Source organism: Numenius arquata, chromosome 3 (assembly GCF_964106895.1).
Source record: "Numenius arquata chromosome 3, bNumArq3.hap1.1, whole genome shotgun sequence".
NCBI lineage: Eukaryota > Metazoa > Chordata > Aves > Charadriiformes > Scolopacidae > Numenius > Numenius arquata.
In genome coordinates this window covers 8923290-8936621 of record NC_133578.1, presented here as the reverse complement: position 1 = coordinate 8936621, position 13332 = coordinate 8923290, and the positions used below count along the sequence as shown (strand labels likewise).

The following is a 13332-nucleotide window of genomic DNA, read 5'->3' as shown; positions in this document are numbered from 1 at the left end:
AGTTGTATGTAGTGTGGACCCGCCACAGCTTTTCTTCAAGAAGGTGTGCTCTCTAAACATTTTAAATCATGATAACAATTTAAAAAATTTAGTACTATTGATGCATAGACCAGAAAACGGTGATGTAATTTTCTGTATGTATACATAAAGAATGTGCATACAGCAGCAAGAGAATAATAAGCCACTTATCAATGATTTTGGATGGATGAAATAGCTTCTTAACAAAATATTTAGAATTCCGTGATCTGAGTATATTTCCATACATATACACATGCGATTTTCTAGAGCAGAGTCCTTATGTTCAAAACAAATTCTTTTTATGCTATTTGTGGATTCTGTTACTACTGGCATGTATGTGTATTTTTTCTTGGACAGTATAAGTATTTCCACCTAAGACTTTAGAGGATGGTAACATCCCTGAGGATATATTTGGGATCTTATTAATGAGTTTTCAATCAAGAAGTGATAAAACACTTGTTTTTTTATACTTACGAAGGAATTCAGACATGACATCGTTCTAAAATATTTTTGAGGTATTGAATGTAAACGATGCTTGTTTTTGAGGATGAAGTTGTGTGCCTGTTTTTAGTCAGCCTAATAAATTTTTTTACAGTACTTATGTCCCATGAATCTTTAAAATTCTTTGCAGCCCTTGTGCAGTAATCATCTTGAAGCAGTTGCAAAACAAGTTAAAAGTGCCTTCAGTTACTATAGAATAGCTAATTTCATTTCAGTTAGTTAATTATGTTTAAGTTCTGCAGTATATTATTTCATTATTAAACACGTAGTTGAATGTGGTTGGTTTGGGCAAGTTCTAATTTTGCCTCTGTTGTCTAATGTAGCTGCCACTCCAGTATAAGTTAGAAATCTATTTGGGGTGGAAGTCTTGTTCTGATTTTGTTTTTGCATAAATAGTTGTGTGGTTTTTTTCTTTAAGTAGGATTTTATTACACTGATTAATTTAAACTCTGCTGTTGCTATCCATATAATCACAAAATTATTTTTCTTTTCCCTCAGTGGTTCTTGGCAAATTTCTCTTATCAAGAAGCGCTGTCAGATACCCAAGTTGCCATAGTTAATATCTTGTCTTCAACCTCTGGTAAGTTTTATTTACACAATCAGATGTGTATTATAAGGCTGTTTATAATATAAAAAAAAATCTTTACAATGGACTTGTGTAATGATTTACCTGTGGTTTGGGGGGAATAGTAGGGCTTAAGGGCACTGATTATGTGCATTTAATAATTTCATTATGTAATTGCAGGGATTTGAGCTATCTTTGTGATTCCCTGCTTTCTCTTTTAAAGTTTGTGTGTGTGTGTACTTCTGTGGCTATTTCTGTGTATTGGAGAGAGATCGGGAGTGTAATAGGTTTGAAGGAATGGTGCTATAACTTATCAAAATAGGTGCGAGTCTTCTTGTTAATTATTGGGTTTTATAAAAATGGTTTTGGGGTAAAGAACTTAAACTGTCTAAATATTATGCATATCACTTGCTTTACAAGTTTTAAGAAAGGCTCTAATATGGGCTTTAAAGTATTTAAATCACGTGACAGTCCATGTTTTGAGGAGTAACTTTTTTGTTCTTTTATAAAAACAGTTTTAAAAGCACAGTTATGTGATCTTTTTCACTGACTTTTCAGGCTTATTGCAGTTTTTGTTAGCATGCCTAGCCTTTCTTAAAGTGCAGCATGTATTTGCTCATCTGAGGATTCACATCATGAGGTGTTAATTTTCATAACAGTTCTGATCAAAATTATGGATGCTAAAAATCAAGTAGTTAAAATAAGTGTGTGAAATATAAAGAAGAAAATGTCTGTGGTTCTGAACAAGCTAGTAGCAAAACTTGATTATATAAACTCTTTCTAATTTCTCTTGCAGGACTTTTTACTTTAATCTTAGCTGCAGTCTTTCCCAGTAACAGTGGAGATAGGTTTACCCTGTCCAAATTATTAGCTGTTATTTTAAGGTAAGATGATGGGATGGAAGATTTGATCAAAAACTCTGATACAGTGAGAGAATAACTATACCTACTATACCTGTGGTGTCTGTGGCAATATATGATAAGCTTCACTTTAAAATCCATGCTTCTTTTCGAATACTTCATATCATGAATAGTTATTAAGTTTCATGCTCCTGTAGGAAATGGGATTAATCAGGTTTCTGTTGGAAATATGTAAACTTATTTTCTTGTTGTTTAATAATTATTTCTGTATTTTTGTGTAAATGACATTTAATGCTGTCAGCCTGTTTCCTTAAATGCCTGGGCGTTTTTCAGGGAAGTTGAAAGTGGAGTTGGTTTCGTTGTTTTTAGTTTAGGATTAGGTCTTGGCAATAAAGAACTCCATTTGGCTTTGCCAAAAGTTGGGTTTGGTAAACTAAAAATACCTAAAGATAGAACTCTATTTTGATATTTTTCTCCTTTTTTTTTCTGTCTTTGTAAAAAAATTATTGGTTTTACATAGCATTTTGCATTTCTTCTTTGTTGATAGCATTGGTGGTGTGGTACTCGTTAACCTTTCTGGAACTGAGAAATCTGCTGGAAAAGATACAATAGGTATTTACTTATTTTTATTTTCTTTTAACCCTAGGATATACAGAGATGGGTACCATCTTTTGACAATACTTGGCAGGTCATATAGCAAGCTATATATCTCTTGTGACACTTCACAGTCAGGCTTTTTAGTTTCAGCTTCTGAAACTGGACATTTATGATGATTTTTTTTGCTATGTGTATAGCTTAATTGGGAAAGTAATTATGTTTTTGAGCTTTCTGAACTTTTCTATACTTTCCATATAGTAATGGATTCTGTAATTTTTTTTTTAATCTCTGACAGTTTTATAATAGGCGTGTGTTTAGGAGAGTTGATCCTATTGTGCATAACATGTTGGCATGTCTGAAGTGTCTTTTTTTCATCTTCACAGGTTCCCTTTGGTCTCTAGTAGGAGCCATGCTGTATGCTGTGTACATAGTAATGATCAAAAGGAAAGTAGATAGAGAAGATAAACTTGACATACCAATGTTCTTTGGTAAGAATAAAAATAACTCTATTGAAAGTTTTAATTCGCTATGTGATTAAATTGTTTGCTTTCAGGCACTGAACTGTGTATGAGCGGTAAAGGGGCTCAGAAGAACCAAGGCAGTGGAGAAAGCCTATTGTTCCTGTGCTTATGAGTACTTTAGAGACTGGTTATGGGAATTGTTTCTTGTTTACACTCTTAACAATGAAATATAACACTACCTGTAGGAATGCAGACAGCCCCTGTGGACTTGATGGAAATTTATTTATTTATTTTAATTTCAAACCTCTAAATATCTGATGGAATTGTTGATTGTGAATGGAATGTAAAGTTTTTTACATTCCTTTCATTTGAAACATTTAAATTATTGCTTTGTTGCAGCTTTTATGTATGTGTGTTATCAAAATAGCAGTTTAGCTGAGATTTTAGTGATGTTGAAGGATACTTACTGTGATTTTCTTACTACTGTTTTTATACTCAGGTTTTGTAGGACTGTTTAACCTGTTGCTGCTGTGGCCGGGGTTTTTCCTGCTTCACTATACTGGGTTTGAAGCGTTTGAGTTTCCCAATAAACTGATATGGATGTGCATTGTTATTAATGGCCTTATCGGAACAGTTCTGTCAGAGTTCCTCTGGCTGTGGTATGTACTACCTGCTTTGTATCTATTTCACATAAATTGTCTTACCTGTGTTCTTAAACGTTGATGTCAATTTGCCTAAGTAGCTTTGTTGCCTTTTTTTTTAGGGGGGGTGTCTTTTTTCTGTCCATATATGCAATTTGAGTTAGAGGATGTCATCTATCATGTCACAATGTCCTGTTTAAAAGCAATTAGCCTAGCTTTTGTGTAATTTAACTATATGATTGTCTGGATAGGTTGGCAACAGAGGATTGAACATAAGACTTCAAGATGAAAAGCTTAAAAGCTGTGGCAGATTAAGCCTTTGTACAGCTGTTAGGACAGTGGTGTTAGTGAATCGTTTGGCCAGCTTGAGAGAATTGAGTTTCTTCTGGGCCAGCATTATGTGAAAATAGGGGCGTAAGGGAATGTGAGATTTAAAAAGTAGAGTCTGTTAATTTAAGAATTTGTCTATTTGTAAAAAAAAAAAATAATATATTTTTCCTTTTGGGTAGGATTTCTAGATGTCAATAATGATTCTTTTTAATTAACCAGACTGAGGCAAACCAGATTTAATTGCTATAAACTGGTATTAAAATGGAAAAAAAATGCGGATTTTTCAGGCTGAAATCACTACATGGGAAGTAGTGAATTTTCCATCATCTCAAAAGGTTTGTATTGGAATTAAACCTTACTCAAGAAGACATCAATAGTCTAGTTAAGAATTTTATGGAGTTTTACCAATTTATCATGTGAGTGCGGGTATCTCAGTTTTTAACTATTTAAACAGCGACTTACAGTTAAGCTTGATTAAATGGCTTCTGCAGTTTGATGTATTACTTCAGTTGTCTCTCAACTTTTGAATTAGACCTCTGTTATTATTATTTATAAATTTTTATTATCTTTTAGGGGATGCTTTCTTACCTCATCACTGATAGGCACACTTGCGCTAAGCCTTACAATACCTCTGTCCATAATAGCTGACATGTGCATGCAAAAGGTAACGTACTGCAAAGTTTTGAGCATTATTAACAGAATTTCTTTGAATTAAATGGCAGTGTTATTCTCAACAATGTATACAATGAACAGTATTTTAATTCTGTCACTTGTCAATAATTGTTGAACTGTGTAGTAATTAATACTCTCTTGATATTGACAGTTACAGTAATTTTGCACTTGCAAGCATGCACTTGCAGACTTAAATATATTTGATGAAGATGCAGCTTGTCTGGAAAGCACCCAAAGTCATCAGCAGTGCCTGGTCAAATTCTTTACCTTGAACAGGCACTTCTTAGAATTGAAGAACAATTGCAAGTACAGCACACCTTAAATTGATACCTTTACAATTATAGAATTGTTGTAGACTACCTATCTTGAAAATACTCGATTAGTGACCAAACCAAAAATCTGCAGGTTTACCACAAAGGAATGTAGCAAGGAATGTACAAGGCTTAATTGCACATTATTAGATTCATGTGGACGTTAGGCTTCCTTTACCTGTCCTCCTTCAAGCTAGTCTAGTTTCACTGGTATGAGGTATAATAGTTGCGGAAAACCTCTGCATGTAAAGAAAGAAAAGAATCTGATAATATGAGTTTAGAATAGAAATCACATGCAGTTAGTTTATTTACTCTTCAGGCTGTATAGATACTTTTCATGCTGATGGGGTAGAATTCTCAGACTTAATTATTTAATTATGTATGAACTTCAACTCTAACTTTGACTACTTGAATTTAATATTTAATCAGTGGCAAGGAATATCAAATTCTTAATTTCAAGGATTGATTATTTAGTATATACGGCAAGCATGCAATTATTGGGGTTTTGCTGGGGTTTTTTTCTTTAAATCGAGGTCACATAACTCCTTCTGTTTCCTGAAGGCAGGATCACTTGTTTCTGTTATTTGGGATTTAAATAATCCCTACTGCTGAAACCTTAATTTGAAAGTTAAACCACCTGTTTAACTCTTTGAAATAGCTTTCAACCTGATTTTATAATGCATCTGTTGTTAAAAGCAAGCTTAATTTTTCTTACAGTGATAATGGCTGCCTTTTATGGCCGGGCATCCCCACCTAGTCCATTATGGCTATGCCTTTTGACACCTCTCAGTGTAGACACAGGTGTATTTGTCACTTGGTTAAAGTGTAAGCATTTCCCATCACACGCTTGTGTCCACCTTGACTGTTGGTGACACCTGTATTTCATTGATGTTAAATGTTTGTATAGCCATGTTGTATGGAGAGGCTGCAGGAGTTTTTTTAGAAAGCAGGGAGTAAAATTATGTGCCAGGTAAAAAAAATTCTGCTTGTGCCTGGAACATAGCTCAAATTGAGCATTCTCTGACTAGTGGCTTCCCTGAAGCAACTGGGGTTTGTGCATTGTCTGTGGTGGTTCAATTTATGACTTGTTTTCAATCATTACGTTCGAGTTTTGAGGCTTGTACTTGTTTGTACAAGACTGACTTATGTACAAGAAATTAGTCAAGTCTTGCACTTAAAAATGTTTCTGGTCAAAAAGAAGCTTTACTATTCAATGTTTTTATAAGCAAAATATAAATTCTAATGAGAACCTTTTGACTTCTGAAATTTTCTGGCAGGGATGGGGGAAAAACAACCCATGCAACTTGTATTTCACTTTTACTTAATGTCAGTGTTGGTTTTGGAAAATAAAGTGGAAAAATAAAAGGATAAAAATAAAAAAAGGAAAGTCAAATTGGAAAATAAAAGGAGAGTTGGACCCTGAATAAATACTTCTGTAACAAATGTGAGATACAGTATGTTTCCTGTGAACATCAGCTGAATATTCAAATGTGGAAACACAGCAAAACATTGCAGTGATTCCAACAATAATAGAGCATTTGTTGGTAAGAGCTGCATTTGTGTTGCTCTTAAAGTATCTGCAATATACACTTGGGACATAAATTGTACAAGAAAGTAAATAACTAATGATAGCTATTAGGGAAACAAGGAAACAAAGTCTGTAGACTTCTCCCCAAAGAATTCACTGTAGTGAGGTGGAATTATGTTTATATGTGAGCTAATGCTGGTATCAAACCCCAAAATTTTATATGTATATATGTGTGCATTAATACATATTTTTATATATACATCTGTATGTGCAAATACATCTTTAGAGATGTGTGTGTACATATATATAGTTACATATATCAGTATATGAAAAGCTTAGGTTGTCTTATGAAGTGATTAATCTAAACTTGCTTCTGGAATACATTGAAAAATGGAGTATGCTTTTCTAATTCTCAGTAAACAGCTTCATCTCTAGGCTATTTAATCTGAGTAAACACAGAGTCTAGGTCTTCTAAAATTAGTTTATTCTTCATGTCTTTATGTGATATCGAGGCATTTGAGATAGCAGAAACATCTTTAAGGCTCTGTTGGATGACTTTCAGTTGATGTTGGTGACACAAGGGCAAGTTACACTTTAACTCATTTGTATAGTTTATCACTGCTAGAGTTGCTCCAATGTTTATGTATTTGTTATTTATAAACAATAAAGCTCCACAAATGTAGGGAACTATCAATCTAACCTTCTGTACACCTTGTTATTTGCTCTTTTCCTATTTCTTGTCTGAAATCTTCCCCTTCCGGTGTTGTCTCAGTTTATGTGCTGGCATCATCTTTAATCTTCATGCCTCTTCCATTTCAACCACCATTCCTTTCATTTGCCACCACTTGGTTCCTTCTAGAGTTTGTGGTCCATGTGCTTGCTCCCATCTATTCCTTTTAGCTCTTCTTTTTCTGTTTGAAAAGGCTGCTTTGTCTTCCTCAGGACAAGTACAGAGCCTGACTGGTTTTAGGCAGCTGGGCATCAGCTGATGCCTCTTACGTCTTGCCATACGTGGGAGAGTAATCAGGGAGGGGTTGGGAGTTCATTCTCTTACTACTTGTTCTTTTTCCAATTAGTATATGCATTCTACATTACTGTTCTTCCTTCTTCCCCTGGCTGTTATGTACTTGCTGTCCAAGTTTCTACTTTCCTGTCTGTTTGGTACTTCTAGCTTGTGGCTGCTGCTTGTATGTTTGCAGATATGTAAACACCACCTTCTGATACTGAACTTCTCAGCGTGAGATCGTTGGGGGCCCATTAAGACTTGTCTTTGACAACAAAGCAAATTTCATACTGTACCTTCTCTTGCTGTTGGAGGCAAATCCTTTTGTCTCTTACTTTTTTTAAAAAAAGAATTGCTGGTATTAAAAGCACAAATGAGCAACCCTAATTAAAGGCAAAGTCTTGTAGACTTTGAGGTTGTTTATACAAGTGTATTTGTGCAAGTAGGTCTCTGTCATACAAACATCAAAATAGCCTAAGCCAAGTCCTGTGCTCTCTGAAGTCTCGGGAATCCAAGTTAGGCTGACAAATTTACACTTCCAACTTCAAGCTTTCCAATTAGTGCTTCTGGCCAGCCCTGTCCTTACACCACGTTTCAGTTTTCTTAGAAGGAACCAAGATAAGAATGCCACTGGCATGGCTAATAATGTAAAGATTAAACTATGAATATATACAGTCTTCATATGATGACTGACAAATGGTATGGTAATTATACAATGTGCATAATTACTAACTTTCTTGATATTTCATATCCTGCAATAATCTGCCATAAATCAGAATCTTTAGAATTACAACCAAGTTTTTATCAACTACTTAAATATTCCTTTTGCTAATGCATGTGTCTCTGAATTTTTGTTAGAGCCTTATGTTATCTTTACTGATTTCTAACAACTGCAGTTTATTAGATTTTTGAGAGTAAACATCATTGCTAGGTCTCAAAACTGTACCTTTTTTTTCTCCAAAGTCTTCAACTTTGGAAATTTTCTCCACGAGAGGGAGCCTTGCTCATGGTTCATTGCTCTGTTAGCCTTAAAGGCATTGCAGAGACTAGCTCTTGCACTCTTGATTTCTCTAACCTTCTATAACTTTGAGTTTTAGACAGTCTCAGATGATCACTGTAGAGTGTAGTAGTAGATAGATACAAGTAGAATTTAGTTTAAATTGGGCAAATAATATGTCCTGCCTCTTTTTTTTTAAATGAAAAAGAGAATTATTGTAAATTTCCACAGCATAGTCTTTCGATGCACACTGATTTCACCAGTTACCATTCAGCGACAGTATATTCATAGTGAATTAAAAGGTGCACAAATCTTTCAGGTGAGTTCTCTAATTCAAAGCTTTTGAAGCATCTAGGGGACTCTCACTGGTACCGATCAGACAGCTAAAGCTTAAAAATGAGACTATTTGGAAATAGCAGTCTTCATCCACACCACAGTACAAACAGTATGTTCCATTGTAAAGAACGGATCAGGGAAGAAAGATGATTTATTTATTTATTATAAGTAGCCGTGGCTATAGGAATTGTACCAAATAACTTACAAAAATATTTGTGATATTTCACCCAGTTTAAAAGAACTGAAACTGAACTCAAACTTACTGTATGTTTGGAATAATTACTATTGTATGCCAAATTTTTTTTACTATTGAGTGGATGTTGTTTGTGTTTTAATTCCAGGTGCAGTTTTCCTGGTTATTTTTTGCAGGAGCAGTACCTGTATTTTTTTCTTTTTTCATTGCAACTCTCTTATGTCACTATAACAACTGGGATCCAGTGATGGTGGGAATCAGAAGAGTTTTTGCCTTTATTTGTAGAAAACATCGAATTCAGAGGTAGGGCAGTCACAAAGTATAATCCTATGTCTTCTTTAGCCTTTCCAATATCTTATACTCTTTTATAAGCCACAATACTTGTATTTATTTTTATCTAATTTTATGTTCAGCTGTACTAATTTCTTAATAGTAGTAGTTGCCAATCCATTTATTACCCTATGTAATGCTAAGAAAATGGAAAGATATCAAGTCCATTTACCTTTTAAAAGAAATTTCCTAGTGGGTGTCAGTTTTCTTTTTTTTTTTTTTCCCCTTAATACCTGTATGATAGTTTCTGTACTCAGAACATGCAGTGAAAATTGTGCAAACTTGAATATATTTTATGAAGTTATGGCGTCTTTGTATGTTTTTAATGGCTGCAGTTCAAACAAGTAGCATACTTAGTACTTACGGTGGCTTCATAACAACCAATTTAATATTACTGTGTAATGTTAAATAAATAAATTTTGTTTCTTTTAAGAATGCCAGAAGAAAGCGAGCAGTGTGAAAGTCTGATTCCTATGCATAGTGTTTCACAAGATGGAGACAATTGCTGTTCATAGACAAAAGGTATGCTGTATAACCTTCCAACAGTACGGAGAGAGGTGAGGACTGGGTTTCATGGTATTTGTGTTATATAAGCACACGTTTTTATGGAGGACACAGTTAATCTTGTTCTGTATTGATGGATAACAACTTTGAAGATAGCCTTCAAAACTCTTATTATTTGTTACCAAGCATTATTCTCACTTTGGTACAGTTCTTGGTCAATGGCTTTGAAATGTAAACTACTTTTCTACTTAAGAATATTACAGTGTTCATTTAAAAAAAAAAATAAAAATCCTGTATGTGAGTCAATAAAGCAGAAGAGGCGTACAACTTCTCAGTATGGATGAGGTGTGTGAAAGAGAAGTAATTATTATACTTTTTTAAATGCTGTTGAGGTCTCAGTTTGGGCTACTGCGGTTCATGAAAAATATTGACCGTTTAAGGAAGTTTAGAGGACAGGACCAGACCTTATCATTGTGGGTTTAGAAAACGAAAAGGACTCCTTGTGTTTGTGGTTGACAAGAATTAAGTTGCTAAATTGCATTAAATATTAGGGAAAATATTTCTGATGATAAGAATAGGGAAACTAGAGTAGAATAGCTCAAGAGTTTGCAAAATATCCCATCTTGAACAGGAGGTTATGCAAACCTTGAACAGTAACAGGGCTTTAATTTTCAAATAACGCATGCAGAATTACATAAATGTATTTTTATTTTCCAATGTTGCTTAAATCTAATAATGGTTGAAAAATATTTGAACCAAAATGGTAATTGTGATGTCTTAAGATTAAAGTACACAATTTATTTCCTTTATTAATAAAGATGGAAATAAATACACGTAGTGATTTGCTTTTTTGTAATCTTTATGTAGCCCTGATAACTTTCTTTTTTTTTTTTTTTCTTCTTAGTTTAAACATGGAATGATGCCCAGTGAAGAGACAATCTTCTGGAAAAGTCCTAAGGAATCATGTTTCAGTGCCTATTCTGAATTTGTAGTAAAAATAAGAAGTTTCAGTTCTTTTGAAACTCTAAACTTTTCCTCTCTCTTGCTGTCATCTGGTTTTATAAATGAACAAATTTACTACATGCCTATCACCATAGGGAGTCTTAGTCCATCTGAGCAACCAACCTGCCTTATAACACTGAGCTGGTGAAGTTACTTGACAAAATCAAGAAAACAAATGCTGTTAAATGATTCCTTTCTTCTTTTAACTCATGATTTTGTTAAATGCTGGACAATATTATTTTTAAAAAATACTTTCAAATGAGTTATGTAAATAAGTTTGCAGGTCATCAAGTCTTACAGGCTTTCAGATGAAAAGCTAAATAGATATGTTACCTGTAGTAGGTACAAATTAACTTTTTTATGTTGTATAAACTATTTGCATATTAATAGAAGAAAATAGAAAAATAATTTATTAAGTGCATTCTTGTAATTATTGAGGCAGGATCTTTGTACGGTCCTGGAACACTACATATATATTGTCTTATGCCTTTTTGAGAAGCCTTGTAATGGCAATGGGTGCCGATGTTTAAAAATCTTTTCGTTACCTAACAATCTGGAGTGTTTAAAATTCTAGTGAATGGTAAAATATTTCTAATTACAGTACCTTTGGGTGTCCATTCTCAAAATCACTGTTTGTTTTAAACAGACTGATTCTGTAACCCATTCTTATTCCCGTTTGGTTTATATGAAAACTAAATTTGAAAATTTTCACATGTAGAGCTGCCAAGTAATGAAAGAGATCAAATTAATTGTGGAAGTTCTCAGTCAATGGGTTGGCACTACAGTAATCTGCTAAACAATCTGAAAGATGAAGGTGTTTGCATTGATTTTTTTTTTTTTCAGTTGCATTAATAAATTTATTATAAAAGTGATCACTTTCCTTAACTTGTATCTTCCTTCCACTGCAGCGCTTTTGTCCTATTTGATTCTGAAAAGTTATGAATAACTATATTCAGGAATATTTGAAATTAGTCAGTGCCATTTTCCAACTTCTAACAAATACAACACTTCAATTAAAGTTAATTTTGGCTTTTGATGGATTTTTTTTTTTTTATAATGAATGTAGGATGGATTTTCAGCCAACAGTATTCTTTTCCACATAACGAGACTATTAGTAGCATAATTCCACCATCCTTCCACACAAATACAGAAGGATGACATAACATAAACGCGTTTTTATGTTTTGATACTCGCTAATGATCCTTCTGAAAGAAATTTTGGTGTTTTGGTGATACAACTACTAGCCGAGAGGGAATGCAGGAAGGCAACACGCGTAGCTATACATTTAGAAGGATTGATTAGCCAGCAGCTACAGTTTACTGTAAAAATCTGTAAGTAGAGAAGCGGGGGGAAGGAACAAACCAGGGGGCTATTCTCATCAAACATTGCATCTTTATAAAATTTTTCCTTCCACTTTTTAATATTGGGTTACACTGACAAGCCTCAGTGATCTGAGGCATCTCTTTAAGATGAGATAGTAAGTGCTGCTTTGGATGCCTGAAATAGGAATGAACAAAACCAAGCAACAAAACCACAAACCCAAAATAAAGAAAGAAGTTTATTAAATTTATGGAGGCATTTTGAGGAACCTTGCGTTTCAGTTCCCAAACCCCATAAGTAGAGGGGTTGAAAATGCAGCATGAAATTTTACATTTCACTTTGGTAGAATTTTCAGGGATTTTTTGGTAAGTGGAATTTCCTTAGGTTCTTTTTTACGAAATACTTTTTTTTTCTTCTAAATTAGGACAAATGAGAGGATATCAGCTTCTTTCCAAGAAATAATGTTAAGGTCTGCTGGCAATAAAAAGCTGATGTCTGTTTTCAGTTAATGATTGAATGAAATCATACCCAATATATAATACCAGACATTAACTACAAATTTAAATCAGTTGGGACTTGGGGCATCAGCAAACTAGGTCTGGGAAAACTGAGTTTGCCTTCAGATGGGCAATTACAGTATTTTTCGTAAATTATTCTGATACTGCCCTTTGAAATTGGCCATACTGACAGAATTGGAGCTGTAATGTATAATGGGCAATTGCTATTCGTATTTGTCCTTATGGTTATGGCTTAAAGTGAAAGATTAGCATAGTCTCCCAGGAGAATATTCTCTGTCTCTGACCTCAGGAATGTTGAAGAATGTTTTTGTTCAGTAAACTCTTAAGTCAGGGCCCTCCTACTGTTTTTCTTTAAAAAAAAAAAAAAAAAAAAAACCACACTTTATAAAAAAAAAAAGATATTTAATATTTTAATCTCATGGCACTAGTGGCTTGAGCAGTCTTTTGCATTAAATTACAGTTCTTGAATGAATAAGAAACAAAGCAAACTGTCCTTCCTGAAAGAATTTTTAAACAGTGGTGCCCCTGTAGTTACAAGAAATGTTGCAGTTTTAATTACGGAAGCTATGACATGTAACATTGTTCCTGCATTTAATAGAATGTGATGAGGTTTTTTTTCTATAAAATCTTGTGATTTTTAGTACA

At 33.9% G+C, this 13332-nt stretch overlaps 1 protein-coding gene across 1 annotated transcript in view; it reads left to right on the top strand.

Annotated features, from left to right (window-relative positions):
* The window catches only part of SLC35F5 (solute carrier family 35 member F5), a 29581-nt gene extending 16541 nt beyond the window's left edge, over window positions 1-13040 (top strand). Inside the window, exons 9-17 of the mRNA XM_074145182.1 lie at window positions 1018-1099; window positions 1881-1968; window positions 2492-2556; window positions 2925-3029; window positions 3502-3661; window positions 4547-4637; window positions 9162-9316; window positions 9777-9865; window positions 10752-13040. Of these exons, the coding sequence (XP_074001283.1) occupies window positions 1018-1099; window positions 1881-1968; window positions 2492-2556; window positions 2925-3029; window positions 3502-3661; window positions 4547-4637; window positions 9162-9316; window positions 9777-9858 (828 nt within the window). The 3' untranslated portion in view covers window positions 9859-9865; window positions 10752-13040. The remainder of the gene's footprint in view (window positions 1-1017; window positions 1100-1880; window positions 1969-2491; window positions 2557-2924; window positions 3030-3501; window positions 3662-4546; window positions 4638-9161; window positions 9317-9776; window positions 9866-10751) is intronic.
* The last annotated feature ends 292 nt before the right edge of the window (window positions 13041-13332 follow it).